Source organism: Capra hircus, chromosome 2 (assembly GCF_001704415.2).
Source record: "Capra hircus breed San Clemente chromosome 2, ASM170441v1, whole genome shotgun sequence".
NCBI classification, from domain to species: domain Eukaryota; kingdom Metazoa; phylum Chordata; class Mammalia; order Artiodactyla; family Bovidae; genus Capra; species Capra hircus.
The window spans coordinates 111,632,797-111,655,173 of record NC_030809.1 but is presented as its reverse complement, the minus strand read 5'-3'; the positions used below and the strand labels follow the sequence as shown (position 1 = coordinate 111,655,173).

At 38.9% G+C, this 22,377-nt stretch overlaps 1 protein-coding gene across 2 annotated transcripts in view; it reads left to right on the top strand.

Moving 5' to 3' along the window:
* The window catches only part of SLC25A12 (solute carrier family 25 member 12), a 97,342-nt gene continuing 76,358 nt past the window's right edge, over window positions 1,394-22,377 (top strand). The window contains exons 1-3 of one of the 2 annotated variants that reach the window (XM_018064608.1): window positions 1,394-1,481; window positions 2,433-2,480; window positions 21,097-21,239. In XM_018064608.1, coding sequence (XP_017920097.1) covers window positions 1,470-1,481; window positions 2,433-2,480; window positions 21,097-21,239 — 203 coding nt within the window. In that variant the 5' untranslated portion in view covers window positions 1,394-1,469. Of the gene's footprint in view, window positions 1,482-2,029; window positions 2,111-2,432; window positions 2,481-21,096; window positions 21,240-22,377 lie in introns of those variants that run through there. The other variant, XM_018064606.1, reaches the window with a different exon arrangement.

The following is a 22,377-nucleotide window of genomic DNA, read 5'->3' as shown; positions in this document are numbered from 1 at the left end:
ACCCAACCTACTGTGTCTCCAGCTTTGGCAGGCAGATTCTTCACCACTAGTGCCCCCTGGAAAGCCCATTAACTTGGATACTTAACAGAAATAAAACCATTAATGAGACTTTAGAAAAGGGAAACCTCTTGTGAGATTCAACACTGGAAACATGAAAGAGGGTGGAGGAGGGATTATTGCACTAAATGAGATAAGATAAAGCTTGGAGTGTTAGACTTTTTTTTTTTTTTTTAATAGGGAGTATGCTTTCTTTAGACTTCTCTGGTGGCTCAGATGGTAAAGAATCTGACTGCAGTGCAGTAGACCTGGGTTCCATCCCTGGGTTGGAAGATTCCCTAACAAACCGGAATGACTACCTACTCCCATATTCTTGTCTGGAGAACTCTATGAATAGAAGAGCCTGGTGGGCCACAGTCCATGATGTTGCAAAGAGGTGGACAAGACTGAGCGACTAACATTTCACTTTCATGCTTCCTGTAAAGATACAAACAAAATACACAGAGCTGGGATTGCAGGATGCACTGGCCACCTGTAAACTAGAAGTAGGGACTGTATGTTATTAATCTTTGTATTCTTTATAAGCAGGACTGTATCTGGCATATAACAGATGCCCCGCAAACAATTGTTGAGTGACTCAATATTCAGCTCAATATAGTGGTAATGGCAAGACTCAGTTTGAGACATTATTTTGGTTCAAAGTAGAGCTACTTATTTTTGGATGGGGCTGGAAATGTTTTTGTAGAGGGAAGTTGGGCCAGGATTCAGTGCCAGCCCTGGCAGATGGATTTTTTCCCCCTAAACATTTGTGTCCCACCTCAACCAGAAAGGGATCTGGGTGATTAGGAAGGTGGAGTCTACTAATAAAGCTTTGTAACAGTTCAGGAGGCACTCTATTAAGTGTATTCATCCCATGCCAATTTAAGGGCATATTTCTCAAGTTACGTTTACCTAGGTTTGCCCCAGAATGAATGAGTCCTAGTCTGTTTTATTGTCAGTATTTCCCTCTCGTCAACAATTCAATTATTGTTGTTATTACTGAGACATGTTCTTTGATCCTTCGAAATCCTGCTCAATCTAGGCCTCAAGTGTTCCTGTAAGTCTCAAGGGAAAACGACTTTGGCTGAAGTCGGCGCCCAAAGCCACACCCTCCAAGAGGCCTTAAGAGACCTGGGGCTTTCCTGGCGGCTACTCAGCTGCTGGCAACCACGCGGCGCGTCGGAATCCCATGGCTTGGCACCGAGGTCGTCCCCGTGGGAGGCCGGTCCCCTTCCTCCGCGCCGCGGACCGGCCGCTTCTGGCCCAGACGCGGCCCTTCAAACCGCCCCGCCCGCCCCGGGCTCATTTGCATAGGGACGCGCGCGGCGCCGGCGAGCGGGAGGGCGGGCGCGGCCGGGGAGGCGGCGCGCGCGCGCGCCCTGACAGCTCGGCCCTGCTCGCTCACTCGCTCGTCCCCGGCTTCCGAGCACAGCATGGCGGTCAAGGTGACTCTAACTCTCTGCTGCTGCCTTTATTTCATAAGAGACATTCCAGGGACCCTGCCTGCAGCCCCTCACCTCTTCCCATTGACTCTTTGGCCTGATTGTTAGATGGCGTGTCCTGGGGCTCCAGGGAGAACTGTGCGGGGCTTGGACCGGAGGGAGAGGATGCCCGGCGGGGGGAGGGGAAGGAGGAGGGATTGTGAGTTGGAGGGGCTTGTAAGGACCACTGGTCGGTGAAGGAGGAGGAGTATCCTGCCCTAGGTACATGGGATTGTGAGCCAGCAGTTGGAGGGCATCAGAAAGGGAGTGGGAGGAAGTGGCATGGAAAGCCGGGGATACCCAAGGCATCCGTGTATTGTGGTGGGGGAGGGGATGAGTAATTGAGTATTTGGGGGCCTCTGGAGCCAGGGGCAGCGGTTGGCATTTGAGCTGCAGGTGACAGGATGTCTAAAGTATTTAGAAACGTTGTAGCTGCTTTCACTATTTTAGGTTGGGTGGAGAAGGAAAGAGGCGTGGAGATAATTATTTTCTGCATTGCTTTCCACGGGAAGAAAGGCCAGTAGGCCATGCGATTAATTTGGGTGTTCCAACTTTGCTGTTGTTTCTACTCTTGCTGGACTCTTGGTTTGAAGGTGGGTGGATGCTCACTGTGTCGCGAGTGGATGTGGAGTAAAGTAAGGGCTTGATCCTCATGGCCTTTCCTTTCCAGCCCAGGGGAAATCTATCTGATAGATTTGCTGTTTCTTAGGTTCTTCACACCTGTCTTTCCACCGTGTGATCGCACAACTCCAATTTGACAGTTGTTATCAGTATTAGTGCTTTTAATTTGTTTTCAACTAAATGCACTTGTAAAAGATAAGAGCATTGATTGTTAGCATCTGTGAACTCTAATCTGCAGAGATTATGTGATCTCTAGTGAAGCATTAACTGGCTTTTTTTTTTTTTTCCTTACAGACAACCAAGCGAGGTGATCCTCAGGAGTTAAGAAACATATTCCTACAGGTAATGGCTTCTGTGCTGTGCTTCTTCTTGGTAGAGCTGGGGTGGGGGGAAGGTGTAAGTCTAGTACTTTTTAGGCCTTAGCCTTCAGGAATGTTTTATCAGTATTTTCATGTTTCCTTCAGAACATGAGAATAAATAATATAGATTATAAGTCTTATTTTATTAAGATTTGATAAAAAGATTTCCCTCAAATTATTGCTTTTTTTTAAATGACTTAAGACATTAAAAAAAAAATCACTAAGGAGAAAAATTGCACCTTCCCTTAAGCATTGTGACCAAAATAAAATTTCAAAACATACTGACACACTTGTGCAATTGATAGGTATGGTTAAAATTCTTTGTTCTTTGAAAATTATGTTTATAAAGTTTTCCTGCTTCTAAGCTACTCTCTTTGCAATTTGTTACAGAGATAAGAATAATATAGTTATTCTTAATTTGTGTGTGTCTTTTCTGCCTCCATTTATTTTTATTATATCCATGGGCTTTGGGGGTTGTGTTACAAAATGTTACTATCTGTGATTCTTGCAAGAATCCACCTTCAGTTCTGCTAAATTTTTATGATCAGTGACTTGGCTGTAGACTTTTAAAAAATTGGCTTAGTTTTTTGTTTTGCTTTATTTCTTAATTTCAGAAGTTCTGCATGCAGGAAATTGTGTTTAAGTATATATAAAGGGAGACAAGCTTAGGTGACCTACCAAATACTGTATTTTTCTGAATTCTTTTGAGAATTTTTGAGAACGGGTCTATTCTGGACCCGTTCTTGTATAGAAACTTTGACCTTGGGCAGGTCCCTGCTGGGTGTTGTAAAATGAGAGGTGATCTTCCAAGGCTCCTTCCAACTCCAAAAGTCTTTGATTCTATATTAGGAACAGATTCTAACATGCGCATCAGCCTGGTGCAGATGACATTTTTATCTGAGAAATGTAGATTGCTTAAGCTATTGTTGGGGAGGAGGCTGCATAGATGACCAATTAGTGAAAATGAGAATCTTAAATTTTATAAACTCTGGTAAAGGGAAGCATCATTTCCAGAACAAAAGTAATTGTAATAGAAATGTTCTGTTTGTGGTTTGAAACCTTGATTTCTCACAAGTGTTCTTGAAAATAACCAAAAATATGTCAGTGTTAATCACACCATGTGCTCAATTGTTTCATGAGGAATTCATGTGATACAGTTAATTTTGTTTTCTAAATGAAGTAGGCATAGGAAAAATGAGTGGAAATGCTTCATGAACTAATGATCAGAGTACTGACCAGGTTTTGGCAACACTGGGTTCAATTGCCAGTCCTGCCCCTATCCTGTGGTTTTACCTGTGAGCTAATTATCTGGCTTTCCTCTTCTCATGTAGTTCTCAATGGGCTATAAGGAAATGGAATTGAAGTCCTTTCAGCTTTAAAAATCTTGTGGAAAAAAAAATCTGTGATTCTGTATGGATTTGATTTTGGAGAGGAGAGGGCTGGGACGATGCCTAGCTTTTTGAAAACTTTCAAATTTTATCTTTTTACACGTTATTTTGATGATACCCTTACTTTTTATACTGAAAATTTGTGGAATTCATTAACTACATGTTTAGCAGTAATGGTAAAGCATTGACCCAAGAGTTATTGATAAGGGTCAGAACATAGATACTACCTTCTGGTAACTGAAACAGCTTGATATAGAATATAGTTAGTTGAATCAGTTTGAGGGCTATTAGCAAGTAACATAGATTTCAAATTTATATCTTAAATACTTCAAACTATAGTTACTTGAAGCTATAGGGCATTATTTAGAAACAGTTTTGTTTTAGATGCATATGGTTTTTTAATATTTTAGAAACAATAGCAGGCAAAAATATATACTAACTATGCATTTCTTTAGCAACTTAACATTTATCGAAATAGTCACTGGCAATTATTTACTGTGTCATGTATGTACTTGTATTTAGTTTAGTAGACAGTAACATGTTGAATAATTAAAGGGGAGAATTGAGCCAAGACTTGAATGGACAGGTAAACATGACTAGTCCCTCTTTGAGACCTGTCCCATATACCACAACTTGTGGTTGAGGGAGTCAAGAACAATGAAGGGAAATATGTAACCTCTGGTATGATAGTCAAATTGATTTGTCTAGATTCTTGTGGTCATGTAATAATAATGACAATGGCTATTATTTACTGATCATTCTGAAGTATGCTGAACATTGGCCTAGTCTTTTGGGGTATTATATTAATTTTTTTTCTTTTTAAACTGACGTATAGTTAATTTACAATATTTCAGGTAAGGATATCTTATTAATTTTCATAACAACTTTTCTGCATGCTTAGTCACTCAGTCATGTCTGACTCTTTGTGACCCCATGGACTGTAGCCCACCAGGCTGCTTTGTCCATTGGATTCTCCAGGCAAGAATACTGCAGTGGGTTGCCATTTCCTTCTCCAAGGGATTTTCCTAATCCAGGGGTTGAACCTGGGTCTCCAGCATTGCAGGCGGATTCTTTAACAACCTTGGGAGATAGCATTATTGTCCCTGTTAAATCATGCTCAGTCGCTAAGTTGTGTCTGACTCTATGACCCCATTGACTGTAGCCCACCAAGCTCCTCTGTCCATGAGATTTTTCTAGGCAGGAATACTGCAGTGGGTTGCCATCATACCTGTAACTCTTGATTCTCCTGCATTGCCAGACAGATTCTTTACCACTGAGCCACCTGGGAAACCCCTCCTGTTAAATAGATGAAGTTGAATGAGTTGGTTAATGTCACTTAGCTCATAAATGGTGGACGCTGGATTCTAATCAAACTCTAGAATCCATATTCTTAACCCTTACATGATACCACTTGTGGGTTCTTGAACTGGAATGAGTTTTGAAAGCTGCTGCTGCTGCTAAAAGCTAGAGGCATGTAAAAGTCTAACCACAATTGTGTTTGTTAAGAAATTAAAGCAAAAAAAAACTGGTTTGTTAGGTGATGAAATATAATACCTTTCCACTGTGACTATCTAGAACATTTGGCCAAGGCCTTTGGATTTGAAACAGTAGGAAGGCACTCTGGGTTTCTCAGTGGGCAAATTGAAGTGGGTAAATTCTGGCAGCTCTTTGTGTATGTTGGATAAAGTGTGGAGAGGTTGAAAGTAGGTAGAGAGATCTGTTAAGAGGCCATTGAAATAATTCATGTGGGAGATAATGACCTGCAGTGGCTGATGGCTGGGGAAATGGAATGAAAGGACGATGCCAGGGACTTTGGAAGGGATGAAATCAATTGAATGTGGTATTAAATATGAAAGGAAAGGAAAGAGTAGTGAATCTAGCATTTTTATGATAGATGTTAATTCATAAGGCATCTATTTTAGGAGTTGGGTGAGGGCATTGTTAAAGTTTTGTTGCTAAATAAATGTGTCCCAATAAGTTGAAGTCAGATACAAGTTTTGTATAGGTGGTAGATGAAACCTTGGATTAGGAGGATTAATTATAAAATAAACAAGACAGGGAATAAAGGACTGATTTATAAGTGATATTATCAATTGAAATGGAAGGAGGAGGAGTGGAAGTGAAGGAGAATGGCCTCATGGGAGTTTAGAGTGTCACAGAAAAGGGTCTAGTCAGAGAGTGAAATCTAGGTTTTTCTGTTATTAATATAATTTTGTTTTGGTAGGATTTGAGGGGTCTTGAATTCAGGGTCGTTTGAGCTAATTAAAGACTACAGAGAAGATATACTTTTGAATTTTAGAATGCAATTGAAAAATTCTGGAAAATTTAGATCTGTGGCATTGACTGTCTAAATTCACAGCTAGCTGATGTGGCTCACAGTCATTTGTAAACAGCAAAATACTCCTGTTTGAAAGTGATATTAAACCTGTTTAATGACACTCCATTTTATGTGCAAGTCTATTTAGATGCAAGCTGATGAGTAAGTAAGCGTTTTGATTCTGAGTATAGAGAAATAGGTTTTTTTATGTTCATTTCTCAAATTTTGATAAGCCGTGTTTTCTATTAATTAAAAGAAGAGAACAATAGTATTCACTAGGATTCTTTTTCCTGCCCCCTCCTCCAAGTACATAAAATTGGAGCACAGCAAATGAATTCTTATGTATTAGACTGCTGTAATTTTACAACCAGCTGTCAAGCTAATATTTTACTGTTAGTACCCTTGAAATTGTCAATTCTGGATTTATGCCTTCTTTTACCTCTCTCAGCCATACACTATCATTGACCCAAATCTGCTCCATCAGAGGTATAGAGTAGCAAAAGGAGACACTGGAGGCAGTGAAGAGGAAGGTGAGGTAAGGACAACAGGGATGTCATAGGCTGTTTGTTATACACCTGGCAAATTTAAAAATGAAGGGTTAATCTGGTTTGGTCTGTGTTTTGTGGCAAAGTAGGTTGATCAAAAAGCAGTTTTAAGGGACTTCCCTGGTGTTATTAGGACTTGGCTCTTTCACTGCTGTGGCCCTGTGTTCATTCCCTGGTTGGGGGAGTTAAGATCCTACAGGCCGTACAGTGCTGCCTAAAACCAAAAAAACTGTTTTAAGATTTTTGAAGATCTCTTTTTTTTCTTTTTAAATTGGTAGATTTTTCTGTTGCTCATTTACCAATGTGTTCTATGATAAAGGCAATACTTGTTGAGACTGTAGCATAATATATGCTAGACCCAAAATGTGTGGCAATGTAGAAATCAAATACTATTTTTATCCTTTTTTCTTATCACCAGTGTAACTAGAAGATTGTATCCCATATCAAATTATGAAAATCCATTTTTTTGTGTTTATTTTACATTAGAAAATAAGTAGAAGATGCTGCTGCTAATGTAAAGAAAACAGTGGTTCTTCTTTAGGGTTTTTATGATAACATAAATTTTTAATTGAAAGAAATGTCCTTTATTCAATAAATATTTTTTTTTACATATTATGTACTTATTTACTTTTGGCAATAACCTGCAGCTGAAAAGGGAGTTAGCTTTTAGCAGGAGACTCTTCTATTTTGTTGAAATATGAGTTAGGGCTATGTTTTCCAAAGTGTAGGAAGTGTATCACAATATTATAATAAGAGAATCAGGTATTGAAAGATGATAACATCTACTGAGGCCAAATGTGGAGAAAAATGGTGCTCTCATAGTACATTTGTGGAAACAAAGACTCTTTGCAAAGCAATTGGCAATGGTTTAAAATAAAAAGATAACCATTTAAAGAAACAATCCTATTTTGGGGATGTTTATCCCAGAGAAATAAAAATACTTATAAGAATATATATGTATAAGATGGTTAGTGGCAGCACTCAGTTCCTCAAAAAAAAAAAAAAAAAAAAGTTGGGGGCACAAAATAAATGCTATCAAAGGGCAGTGGTAGAAAAATTATGAAACAACAACCATGGAAAATTAAGCAGATACTAAAAAGAATGAGTTAGACTTACTCCAGCTGATTTAGAGGGATTTCAAATGTACTATAAATGAGTCTGCCTGCAGTGTGGGAGACACAGGTTTGACCCCTGGATCAGGAAGATCTCCTGGAGAAGGGAATGGCTACCCACTCCAGTATTCTTGGGACTTTCCTGGTGGCTCAGATGGTAAAGAATCTGCCTGCAGTCAGAAGACCCAGGTTCAATCAGGATGATCCCCTGGAGAAGAGAATGGTTACCCACTTCAGTATTCTTGCCTAGAGAATTCCAAGGACAGAGGAACCTGTCATGCTGTACTTCATGGGGTCACAAAGGGTGGGACACAACTGAGCGACTAACACTTTTTTTTTTCTTTATAAATAAGGAAAGACACGTGTATATATGGAAGGATAGATAATGTTAACTTGGTTGAGGTAAGAATTCAGGGAAAATAAAAACAAAATCTCAATGTATATGTGTTAAATTTTGAGTAAGTGCATAATTTAAAAGTAAGAACTTAGTAATTCAGCTGCTGCTGCCAAGTCGCTTCAGTTGTGTCCGACTCTGTGTGACCTCATAGATGGCAGCCCACCAGGCTTCCCCATCTCTGGGATTCTCCAGGCAAAAACTCTGGAGTGGGTTGCCATTTCCTTCTCCAGTGCATGAAAGTGAAAAGTGAAAGTGAAGTCGCTCAGTCGTGTCCGACTCTTAGCGACCCCATGGACTGCAGCCTACCAGGCTCCTCCACCCATGGGCTTTTCCAGGCAAAAATACTGGAGTGGGTTGCCATTGCCTTCTCCGTAGTAATTCAGAAGTGAAGTTGCTCAGTCGTGTCCAACTCTTTGCGACCCCGTGGACTGTAGCCTACCAGGCTTCTCTGTCCATGGGATTTTCCAGGCAAGAATACTGGAGTGGGTTGCCATTTCCTTCTCCAGGAGATCTTCCCAACCCAGGGATTGAATCCAGGTCTCCCGCATTGTATGCAGACACTTTATCGTCTGAGCCATCAGAACATGAAGTTAAAAGAGACTTCCCAGCATGAATTGAGTTGAAGAAACCAGTAAGAGACACACAGAAAGTGATCTATAATTTTCTTAGCCATCCTGATTAAAGGTTTTCACCAGTTTTTCAGGCTATAGGAATTGCAGATAATAGCCTTTATCTTTGGTTTATAAAGTATTTGCCATAAACTATATAGAGTTCTTATTTTTAAAAAAGTATTAGGCATTAAGGGCATGCTAGCAACATAGTGGCCTGGCGTGCTGCGATTCATGGGGTCGCAAAGAGTCGGACATGACTGAGCGACTGAACTGAACTGAGCAATATAGTGAAGACTATCCTTGAATCAACTAGACAGATGAAAGAATAATTAAGATTAAAACACTAGAGTTACTAAATGCTATCTATGTCCTACTACCTGGAGAAGGAAATGGCAACCCACTCCAGTATTGTCCTACTACCAGTCAATACATTTTTAATTGCCTAATAGGCTAGGCACTGTGCGAGGTTTGTAGGCACGACAGAGCTGTTTAATGAAGGTATGGGTATGACCTCACATTCTAGGTAGGGGTGAGACAGACAATAACAAAGACCACACGTTAAAAAACAAATATTAACCACAGGATTGTGACAATTCAAGTAAGTAGAATGATGGAAAAGGTGATCGTTTTTCAAGATGGTGGCCAGGCCCCTAAGGAAGTGATATCAGGGCTGAGAACTGAAAGGTAAGTAGAGAGAATTCCACATGTGCAAAGGCCTGGATGTGGATAGGATTTGGTATGTTCAACAAACAAAAATGAGGCCAGTGCTCCTGAAGCCTCAGTGAGTGAGGGGGTGAATGGCCAGTAAGAGATGAGGCTGAAGGAACCACACCAAGCAGGACCTTGTTTATAGGCCATGACGAAGAGTTTGGATTCTTTTCTAAAAAATATTGTGGAACCTGTCGGAGGTCTTTCACCTTGAAAGTTGAATGATTCAGTTTATATGTTAAATCGATTGTACTTAAAGATAGATCATATTGAAATGTAAGCTTTCGCATATATTTCTGTGCTTTCTCATGGATTTTCTACTCTACCTTGAGTAGACTGTGATTGTTCCGATTTAATTTCCTCCTGTCCATAGCATTCTTAGGATATCTTGATCTGGGCCTTGGTTGACTCCTTTTCATCCAGGAGGCAACAGAATGTAGCCAGAACCTTACATGGGCTTTGTAATCTAACCAGAATCTGAATCCCCTTTGATCCCTTTTGCTGAGTGACCTTAGGTGTTTACATTTCTGTGGGAGTCTGTCTTCTCATCTGTCTAAGAAAGGATAACTGCATCTAGTGTGTAGGAATATTACAAAGATAAGATAATGTGTAAGTAGTGCCTGGCACTCAGAGAACCTGGTAAAACTTAGTTCTTTGTCCCTTTCCTAGTCTTCTGAGCTGAGGACTTTTCTTTCCTGAAAAGGATCTCAGTCTCTTGTGTTCCCCAGGTCACTATGCTGGACCTAGAAAGTGACTAAGGAGGCTAATACGTATTTATGATTATGTACATGTAATCAGTTAGTTATTAATTACATTCTTGAGATATACATCTGAAGATCTTCACAAATCCCCATATTCAGAAATATCTCCACAAAAGATAATTTCTCTCTCAAGCATATAGATCCCGAGAAGGGGTAGAGCCATGATTAAAAACTGGGAGACTGCGGAAGTATGTGCAGAGTTTTCATTTAAACCTTCTGTTGCTCTGTCTTAACCAGAGAAGGAATAGTAGTCCAACCAAGGAACACCAAGACGCAGACCTGAAAGAGAGATTATAATTCATTCTTTGTTTGTAGTTTGTGAAAACTCATCTCCCTGTTCTGTTCAGCTCTCTCTCTCTTAGCACTGCTGAAATTTCTGAAACATGGCTCACTGAAACCAGAGCCATGGCTTCTAGAACTGTACTATTGTTTGTTAACTGTTACGTTATAGGGACTATTTTAAGCTTTTTATACAAATCACTGTATGTAATCCTCAGGACAGCTCTATAAGGTAGGTGCCATTAATATTCCCATTTTATAGATGAGAAAACTGAGCCCCAGAACTGTTAAGCAACCTGCTCAAGGTAATATAGTAAATGGAGGAGACTTGCTTTATGTGTGTTAATACAACTTGCCTTATTTACTTAACATTGTATGGCAATGCAGGTATGGTAGTACATATAGAATCATCTCATTTTTGGGGTAGCCTTTTTTATTATGAAAAATTTCAAACATATGAATTTAAAGAAAATAGCATAATGAATTGCCATCTACCATCACTAATCTTCGACTATCATGGTTAATTTTGCTTCATTTATATTGCAGCTGCAGGGGATTGTTTTGAAGCAATTCTCAGACATCTTATCACTGCATCCATAAATACTTCAGTGTCTATCTCTAAAAGATGATGACTCTGAAAAACAAACCAAACCAACCACAATACTTTCTTGTACCTAAAATTTTTCCTTAACAAATGAATTTCAATTCAGAGTTGCCGTTTCCATGCTTTTTTTTTTTTTTCTTTAAGCTATTTTATTACAATCAGGATCCAAGCCAGGTTCCTACATTGCTGATCTGTCGTCACTGCTCCCTGCCAGGATAAAAGGCCTTTTTTCCTTATGGCAAAAATCTTGCTATGTAATCAAGGCTTACCGACAGTAAAGCATTTGATACACCTAGGAGCTACACCTTGATTATCAAACACATGATTTGTCCAGGCTTGTAAATATATATGCCCCTTGAATGTTCCCATGGTTACTTAGACCAAGAAATTGAAGTGTTTTTAAGAACAATGCAAATGATTCAACTTAATCTGCTATGAAACATTCTAGTTCCAGTTACTGAATTCTCTGGGGTCGTTATTTCCAAGGTTTTTGGCCATTTTTAGGGGTTGAATTGTTTTAAAAGACTTAGCTTATTATGGTAACTTCTGTTAATTTCAGTGATTAACTGGAGTCTTGCACCTCCTCACTGTGTTAGACATTGCATGGTAGCTGACAGTAGGCCTTGATGTAAAAATACACATATTAACACAAAAAGAAGATAGTATTTCATGAAACAATCTGAGGAAGGCAGGTTTCTGGAGAATTCTTTTTGGAATATTAAATAGATTTTGTTTCCAGTGTAAGTGAAATATGCAACTGAAAATGCTAATTAGATGTATAAAACTGCCTTTTCCTAAAAAATGCATGTGGGCTGCTGCTGCTGCTGCTAAGTCGCATCAGTCGTATCCGACTCTGTGCGACCCCATAGACGGCAGCCCACCAGGCTCCACCGTCCCTGGGATTCTCCAGGCAAGAATGCTGGAGTGGGTTGCCATTTCCTTCTCCAATGCATGAAAGTGAAAAGTGAAAGTGAAGTCGCTCAGTCGTGTCCGACTTTTTGTGACCCCATGGACTGTAGCCCACCAGGCTCCTCAAATGCATCTGTAGATTATAGTAAATACCAGAAAAATTTTGTGTCACTCATTAAAATCTGTTTTAAAAAATTAATGTGGCTTCATAGAGTTGCTAAAATCAATGAGGCTATATGTATTAATCACTTTTTCTCATTAAAATATTATTTCTGCTATTGAATTCCGCATTGCACTATTGTAACCGAATTTGTGTTGTTGGATCTGTTGTGGTCTTTGCTTGTTACATAGAGTGCTTGAGTAGTGAAAGGGCATGCATTCCGGACTAAATTTGGCTTGCATTAGGAGTAAGAGCAGTAATAGTGAAGGACAACAAGATTAGCTTCGTGCGCTCAGCTCTTGCCATGGTAGAAGTCTTTCTCTTCCTTTGCTCATGTAATTTCTTTTTTTCTGTGTAGGAAATGCTCTGTGTGATATTTGTAGTTACCAAATTTTGTGACATTGTCCTTTGAGAGTTAGAAATCGCAAGGATGTTGCAATCTGAAAATGTCAGTTTATCTCAATTGGAACAAAGTCAGGGAGGAACAGTTTGTTTTGACTCATGTTACAGCCACATGTTGGATAAGCAGAGATGAAGCTGCCTAGACCAGTCAGGACTGATTTTCTGATAAACCCAAGAATAGTAGGAGCCAACCCCAAGGAAACCTTGGTTAGAATAAGGGTGAAGAGTTAGTAACTCATTCATGTTTAAGCAGAAGCAGAAAAATTCAGTATGCAAGGAGGAAACTGGGATCTGCTGCTTTTTTGTGTTTCTAAGCATTTTAGAATAACTATGTCAATCTGCATTAGCTTTACAATTTTCAAGTACTTTGATGTTCAAGATCTCACTTATTCCCTTAAAAAAGATCTACCTTTCTGTAATTTCTCATTAAAGAGACTCTGAGAAGTGTGTGTTTGCTCCAGAAATCTCTACTATTTAACAACGCAGGAGATTAGAACCTCTTTTCTGACCTTAGTTTCAGTGTCCATCATGGCATGGTCTCTGAGTGACTTGAGGGCAGGAACTATGTTTTCTTGATTCTGCATCCCTAGTGCTAGGCCTAGTGCCCAGCACAGAGTTGGACTTGGTAAATGTTTTAAAATGAATGCAAAATAACCTTAAAGATTTAAGCAGATTTTTGGCTTAATAAGAAGTCCTTCTAGATATATTGCCTTGGTTTTGGTGGGCGTACTGAAAAAGAAAATCCTTGATCTTGACACAGTGTATAATTTTTAAAAAGTAACCAACTTTCTAGTCACAGCCTATCAGAACTTTCCTTCATAATTTCTAGAAAATCTTTTAGAAATATAAAAATCAAAAACGTCTGTTTTTAAACTTACACCATTTAAACAGCTAATTTATATCATTAGAACTATTTGGGCCTATTTACTCATTCATGTTCTTGAATTTTAAGTTAACCTTTTTTTTTCTTCCCTTATTCAGTGGAAATGTAGTGTGTAAACTCTTTGTAAAGTCTGCTTTATAATTAACCTGTGATGTTGGTTGCATACATTCTAAAGGTTACTTAAGGTTTTATTTGGTAAAATTGCAAAGGAGTTATTAGTATCCAGTTAACTACAGTCACGTGCAGTCTTGATGTGTTGATCTGTTGGCTTGATAGAACATTTCTGGGTAATACGATTGTCTCTTTTGAAGCTCGAGGTAGTTCAGTGAAAGTATAACATAAATCTGTATACGAAACCATACTGTCTTTTATCAGCAATGATTTTGATTAAATATATAAAGATTCTAATCTTTGATTAACATCCATTATCTTTCTCATGCTTCAGAATGTCAAGGCTTTTTCAAACACATGAACTATACTCAAAGTATTTCTGGAAATGCCAAAACTATGGGCACTTTTACATTAAAACACTTCAGTTAGGTTTTAAAAAGTTTAATTGAGAAAATAGACCACCTATTTTTTTCCTGATACTGTCAGCTACTTCTTGTCTATGTCTTTTATGAGTCCTTGACTTCTTGCCCAAGAAGGATTTATGACTGCTTAAGAAACATCTTTGAAATGGCAAATGATTAACTCTAAAGTTATTTGGAATATGGGTATAATATTCGGCTAATTTCATTTCAAGTCATTTTAGTTCAGTCTTTGAAATGATAGGAACAAAATAGAAACAATATTGTGCAACTAAATTAATATATTAATTTTTTAGCATAAGTATAAGCCTAGGAGATCCAAAAGTTTGTCTTAAATTGCTTTTTTTCATTTTTTGTGTAAACATGCAAGTCATTTTGGTTAGCAGAAAAAGTCTTAGTAAGCCCACTTAACCTTTTCTTGTTTCTAGCTGTGTTACTTTAGGCCATGTTTCCTTTTTTTGTTTGTTTAAGCTTTGGACATGACTGAAGCGACTTAGCAGCAGCAGCAGCAGCAGCAGCAGTAAGCGTTATTATTATCCAGTCAGTTAAAATCAGCATTAAAAGTAATGAAGTTATTTAAAATAAATAGGTCATTCTTATTTTAAAAAATATTTTTAGTTTAAATGTATCACCCATTTTTGAGGTACCTGCTTTTCTTTGTTAAGGAAATGTTCTAGCCTTTTGGCTGACTGTGGGTAGATTCTAGTTTCAGATCTAAATTCCCTCTTCTGTTTTGTCTGTTCAGGCAGCAGGCTCAGTGACATTGCCAAGTAATTGTCTCTAATTTAATGAGTTAATTAGTTAACTGTCTCCTGCAGAAGTCAAGTACTGACTCCTTGTTGCTGAGAAGACTTGTGTTTTTTTCCTCTGAGCTATGCACTTTATCTTTCAGTTAAAATAGACTAGGAGAGTTGGGAAAAACTCTAGCAAAATACCTCAGGGTAAGTGATTCTCTGGCATCATTTATAACCCCAGTTATTGGCAAAGCCTGTTCCAAGTACATGTCAACAAAAGCAATTGATTTCCTTGCTGGCTACTGTGTCCTTGGTGGTTTGTGCTAAGGCTGCTCCATTTCCTGGTAGTTTTAAAGTTAAGAATGTTGGTATTTCTGTGTGTATGTAATCTGTGTATATAGTGGTGATAGTTGGGAATAAGATTCAGGTATTAGATATCAGACAACTTTGTGACAAAAAGAAATGGACACTTCAGTCAGTTCAGTTCAGTCACTCAGTTGTATCTGACTCTTTGTGACCCCATGGACTGCAGCATGCTAAGCCTCCCTGTCTATCACCATCTCCTGGAGTTTACTCAAACTCATGTCCATTGAGTCAATGATGCCATCCAACCATCTCATCCTCTGTCATCCCCTTTTCCTCCTGCCTCCAATCTTTCCCAGCTTCAGGGTCTTTTCAAATGAGTCAGCTCTTCACATCAGGTGGCCAAAGTATTGGAGTTTCAGCTTCAGCATCAGTCCTTCCAATGAACACCCAGGATTGATTTCCTTGAGGATGGACTGGTTGGATCTCCTTGCAGTCCAAGGGACTGTCAAGAGTCTTTTCCAACACCATAGTTCAAAAATATCAAATGGACACTTACTTGCTTTATTTTGTCAATACTAACTGAAATGTTTTCATATTGTTCCTTTTGAAAATTAATATCTGCTAATTAAAGAAAGCAACTCAATTGGGAAGTGAGAGAACAAAGATCACCATAACCCATCTCTTATATTTACTTGATTTAGTTCTTAATTATTTTAAATTTCTCATAGAAATTGGCCCAGGAGTCTTTGTTAATGAATATGAGCATTTTTATGGTTCTTTATGGGCTTCCCTTGTGGCTCAGATGGTAAAGAATCTGCCTGCAATGCAGGTGACCTGGGTTCAGTCCCTGGGTTGGGAAGATCCCCTGGAGAAGGGAAAGGCTACCCACTCCAGTATTCTGGCCTGGAGAATTCCATAGAGTGTATAATCCATGGGGTCGCAAATTTATGCTTTTGAACTGTGTTGATGGAGAAGACTCTTGAGAGTCCCTTGGACTACAAGGAGATCCAACCAGTAAATCCTAAAGGAAATCAGTCCTGAATGTTCATTGGAAGGACTGATGCTGAAGCTGAAACTCTCAATGCTTTGGCCACCTGATGAGAAGAACTGACTCATTGGAAAAGACCCTGATCCTGGGAAAGATTGAAGGCAGGAGGAGAAGGGAATGACAGAGGATGAGATGGTTGGATGGGATCACCAATTTGATGGACATGAGTTTGAGTAAGCTCCTGGAGTTGGTGATGGACAGGGAATCCTGGCGTGCTACAGTCCATGGGGTTGCAGAGTCAGACACGACTGAGCGACTGAACTGACTGATAGTTTTATATATATATATATATATGTATGTATATTTATATATTGCTAAACTACTTTTTAAACTTTTTTAATTGGAGGATAATTACTTTACAGTATTGTGTTGGTATTTGCTGTATAGCTGAATCACCTTTTTAAAGGACTGAATGTGAAAAAGCAAGATGGATAGAACCGTGTGAATAGTATGTTATCACTTGTGTTAAAAAGACAAGGATAAGAATAATCATACATATTTGTATGTATATATTGGCATATATAGGGCTTCTCAGGTGGTGCTGGTGGAGATATAAGAGACATAAAAAATGTGGGTTCATTCTGTGGTTTGGGAAGATCTCCTAGAGAAGGGCATGACAACCCACTCCAGTATTCTTGCCTGGAGAATCTCCATGGGCAGAGAAGCCTGATGGTGTACAGTCCATAGGGTTGCGAAGAGTTGGACCAACTGAAGCAACTTAGCGTGCATGCATGCATATTGGTGTCTATGTATATATCTCCTATATATAAAATTGACTTATGCACAAAAAAATCTCTGGAAGCATGTGTGAGAAATTGATTGCCTCTGGAGTGAGGAATTGAGTGAATGGGAAGAGGTGAGAGGAAGACTTTTTTCATTGTATATTCTTATTTTGAATGCTGTGAATTGACAGTATTAAAACCACAAATAAAACAAAAAGCCTCCAGCAATGGGTGAGAATCCCCACTGCTTTTTCATTTTCACTCCCACTTGGGCGCAGGCCTCAGTCTCTCTCCCCTGGATCTTTGCAGTGGCCACTGCTTGGTCTCCCTGCCCCCAGTCAGCTTGTCTTTTCTCCTGCCCATCTTTCACATTGCTGCTGGGGAAAGCACATGTCAGATCATGTCTCTCACTTCCCAGAATTTCCAATGGCATCCCATGGCCCATAGGATAAAGTTCCAACTCTTTGTTTTAGCATTCCAAGTCTTCCACTATCTGCTCTCAAATTGCCTTTTCAGTATCACTTCTACAGATCTTTATATACCCTCTCTTTGTTATCTTTCTCCAGACAACACCCCCCTCCCCCCAAAAAGAAAGAAATTCATTTTTTAAATTTCTGTTTTTTTTTTTTTTAAAGCCTGAAATACCCTTTCTCTCGATTTGCAGTTAAAACTGAATTTTGCTTTCAAGGCCTGTTCTGAACATTATTTTCTTTTTCCTCTCTCCAACTCCCTGCCATCTATCCTCAAAATGAATCATTTATTTTTGGTTTCCATCGTATGTGTCTCATACCTTTGGCACTCATTCTACTTAACTGCTCACTTATCAGTTGCTTACATTCTATTTTTAGACTTCCTTGTATTGATCCCTCTTTCCAGCCCCAATAGTCTTGCCAACATGGTGCCTTTCTCCACTCCTGCCTGTCTTTTACCCTGGTGGTTTTCATATCTTGGTAAATGTGTCAGATTATGTTATACATTGAAGAATTTTGAGGAGAAGCAGCAATTGATTAGAATTAGTAGAATCCACTCAACATCATACAGTTTAATTTTTCTTTATCCTGTTTGCATGCCTATTTTGAAATGTCAAAGATTATTTAGTTTTCATTTTATAGATATGTGATATAAATCTAGAGGCCTGGGAGGAGAATGGCATTGTTGAAGGACTCACAGTGAATAAGTTTAGAGCCAGGGTGTAAACACAGGAACCTTTCAGGTATGACTTTTATAGCACGTAGAGAGAACATGACTTTATTTTGGGGTTATACTAGTTAGGTGCTTTTGGTAGTACCATCTAGTAAGAATGTGTCCACCTTTGGACATTCTTATGTTGGCTGATAGAGCATTTGCTGTGATAACCTCAATGATATTTTTCAGAATACCACAAAGGAAACAATTTAAAATTTAATTTTATCCTTATTGAAGGAGCTAATGGCTTGGTTTAGTCAGATTCCCAAATGAGGACATTTGAAATGCTTAACCAAAAGCAAACCAACAGTCCTTTGATCTTTTGATCCTTGTCTTTCCTAGAAGCAACCTCTTGTAACTTTTCTAGCTATTCATTTTTCATGAATAGAAGTATTTCTATACTTTACTTTTCATAAAGTATAGAAATACTTCATATCTTTGTACTGCTGTTTCTAGACCCTACTGACTTTCTCTTATAGCAGCTGAAGTATTTTACTTCCTCTCCCATTCTTCTCCCTCCATGCTTATCAGTATATTTATAATAGTCATTAAATTAATATTTGGTATCTACATTATTATAACTCTAAATTGTTTATTTTCTGCCAGATCGTGTAATGTTTTCTATTTTTATATGACAAAAATACTTGTTCATAATTTACTTTTTTATAGAGTTAAAAATTGCTTAACTTTTTGTTTATTTAGTGATCTGTGTACCTGTTACTGATCCCTTAACAAATATTTACTGAGTGCCTGCCGTGTATCAGCTATTATTCTTGGTGCTTGGGATACATCAGTGAACATACTAGGCAAAAATTCCTTCTTTTGTGATATTTACATGCCACTTGCAAGATAGATAACAAACGTAATAAGTAAAATACATAGTGTGGTAGGTGCCAAGGGGGAAAGCACAACACCAGAGGGGAATCGGGAATATAAATACAAGTCTGGGCGGCAATGCTAAATAGGGTGATAAAGGGTAAGTCTCATTGAGAAGATGACATTTGTGTAAAGATTTAGGCTTCTCCCAGGGTTATTTTCCACAAAGCCAAATGCCTCGAATAATCTGACATTGCAGTTTCCCTAGCGGCTTGCTGTCTTGGAGCCCTCTCTCTGCCAGCCAGGACCGGCCGTCCAGAGACATGCAGCACAAATGTTGTCCCGGGGTTTCCCTTGGCCACTTCACTGGGTTGGATCATCCGGTTTCCTGGATCCTCCATCTTTCTATTACTTGGTTCATGCTGTCTTTTTGATGGGGCAAATTATCCCATATCCTGAGAAAGGGTACATAGAAGGGAGGAAAAACATATTGAGAATACGGATATTCCAAAGTACTTTTAACCCACCCTTACGGTTGATTGAAAGTTTGGCTCAGTTTAGAACTCTTGGTTAGAAATCATTTCTCCTTGAATTTTCAGTGCCTTACTGCATTGTCTTCAAGCTTTCAAAGTTTCTGTTGGAAAACATTGAGGCCCATGATTCATAATTGTTTATACATGACCTATTTTTTCCCTCTGAAAACAATTAAGATTTTCTCTTTATTCTGATGTTCTATAATTTTATGATGATGAGTCAAGCCCTGGTGTGGGTTTTTGTTTTGTTTTAATTGACTGTGCTTGGCACTTAGTGGCCCCTTGTATTTCTCAATTCTGGGAAATGTTCTGATGTTACTACTTTGGTAGTTGACTGAAGTAGCTAAGTTAATCAACTGCAACCCATAGAGGAAGGCTTTGGTTGTTCATGTTTGGTCATCAGTTCAGTCAGTTCAGTTCCGTCATGTCTGACTCTTGGCGACCCCATGGACTGCAGCATGCCAGACTTCCCTATCCATCGCCACCTCCTGGAGCTTACTCAAACTCACGTCTGTCAAGTCGGTGATGCCATCCAACCACCTCATCCTCTGTCGTCCCCTTCTCCTGCCTTCAGTCTTTCCCAGCATCAGGGTCTTTTCCAGTGAGTCAGCTCTTCGCATCAGGTGGCCAAAGTATTGGAGTTTCAGCTTTAACATCAGTCCTTGAAATGAACACTCAGGACTGATCTCCTTTAGGATGGACTGGTTGGATCTCCTTACAGTCCGAGGGACTCTCAGGAGTCTTCTCCAACACCACAGTTCAAAAGCGTCAATTCTTTGGTGCTGAGCTTTCTTTACCACAGTACATAAAACCCTTACTATATATTGAGGTGTTTATTTAATAAGCAGGTATTATTATTATTTTATTCTCTAAAATTATTGCCATAAAAGGCAGAATTTTTTTGTTTCCTTTTTCCAGCTCCTGATACTTAGAAGGAATACCTGTGTTGGAAGGGCTTGTTTGTTATGCTGCTGTTGTTCATTTCCCTTTTACGGTTTGGCAGGTGTGTCTCCACCCTCATCTCTTGCCATCAGGAAGCCTCCAGAGGCTTTGAGGCTTTTTACCTTGGTTGCCCTTTCACCTTTCTTTATCTTTCTCATATTTCTTCATGTATATATATACGTATATACACACACATATACGCCATAAAATTCACGATTTTAAAGTGTCCAAGTCGGTGTTTTGTGTTTTTTTTGGTTTATTTACAGTGTTGTGTGACTATCACCACTGTCTAATTCCGGAGCATTTTTATCACCCCCAAAGAAACTCCCCCTGCGTAAAATGGTTAACTCCATTCCCCCCTCCTTCCGGTTCCTGGCAGCTACTCCTGTACTTTTCTGATGCTATGAATTTGCCTGTTATGGACAGTTCATATAAATGAGGTCATGTGGTATGTGGTCTTTTGTGTGGTTTCTTTAAGTTAAAGTGTTTTCAAGGTTCATCCATATTGTAGCGTGTATCAATACTTTGCTAATGTTCTGAACTCAGGCTCTGGGTGTCTGTTTTTGGACTATCCAGAGAAAACATCTGCATTTATTGTTACCTTGATTATGATACTGGCGTTTAATTTACTTTTTCAGGAAACTTTTGTTGGGTACAAAAAGATACTGAACAATTTTAATATTAAGTATACATTATTTACTTTTTAGTATGCCAGTACTGAGGTTGATGGAGAACATTACATGACCCCGGAAGACTTTGTCCAGCGCTATCTTGGACTGTATAATGATCCAAATAGCAATCCGAAGATTGTGCAGCTCTTGGCAGGAGTAGCCGATCAAACCAAGGATGGGTAAGAACTTGTATGCTGTTCTTAAAAGCTAATGTTTTTCAATATCATACTAAAAAATGGGAAAACCATAAACTTACCCATGACCATTTAGAATTTTAATATTAATAAACTGTATCTTTTCTTAGAAGTTTAAAAAAATTGTTATTTACTGCCATTATCAAAGATACCTGCATTTCTTTCTTTTTTTTGAAAAAAAAAAATACATGCAAAGCTGTATTTTATGTTGAATAATCTGAGCAGAATGGTTTTCAGATAGCTAAGTTATCTTTTATTCACTCATTCAGTAAATATTGAGTACTTACTATGTTTTAGGCACGTTCTGTGTACTAGAATTCCATCAGTGAATAAACCACAGAAAAACAATAAACAAAATTTAAAAATAAACTGTAGTGTTAGGTGGTTATAACTGCTATAAGGAATAATAGGGAAGCATTTAGAGTGATACTTATTCATTTATCTGTCAGGTATTTATGAGACAGCCATCATTTGCCAGGCACTGTTGAACATTAGAAGTATAAACAAAATGAGGTTCATGACCTTAAGAAGAAACTCATGGCTTAGTGAGAAAGGATGAGTAAACAAAAAGTAATACTTTGGGAATAAGGTGCTATGATAGAACCATATGAAATATACAAAGGACACCTACGACAGCATAATTAACTCTGTTTTGGGTGTTCAGGGGAGCATCCTAGAAGAAGTGATACCTGAGTGAATCTGGCAAGACAAAAAGAGTTTTCTGGACAAAGAGGGAGCATTCCAGGAAAGAGAACAACTGGCAGGAAACATCAAGGGGCAGGGACATGCAGTTTTGAGGGCATTAGCCTGCTTTGTCCCCTGTGCCTACCAAAGCAATAAAGCTATTCTTTTCTACTTCACCTCCCCCCACAAAACCCATCAAGGGGCACCTGCATGTCTGTGTTGCCTCCACAGTGGGCAGGTTGTCGGAGTAATGGTCGGGGCACAGCTGGGGACCTTGTATGCTCAGCTCTGACTGTATCCTATAGGCCTGTGACTCTCAGACGTGGAGGTATTTTTAGCCTGGCATTGTAGGCATGTGTGCAGTCACAGTAATTACAAAGTGCATCTTACTTGAGTGTCAGTTTACTCAAATCAAGGGGGAGGGGCATTTTTCTATTAA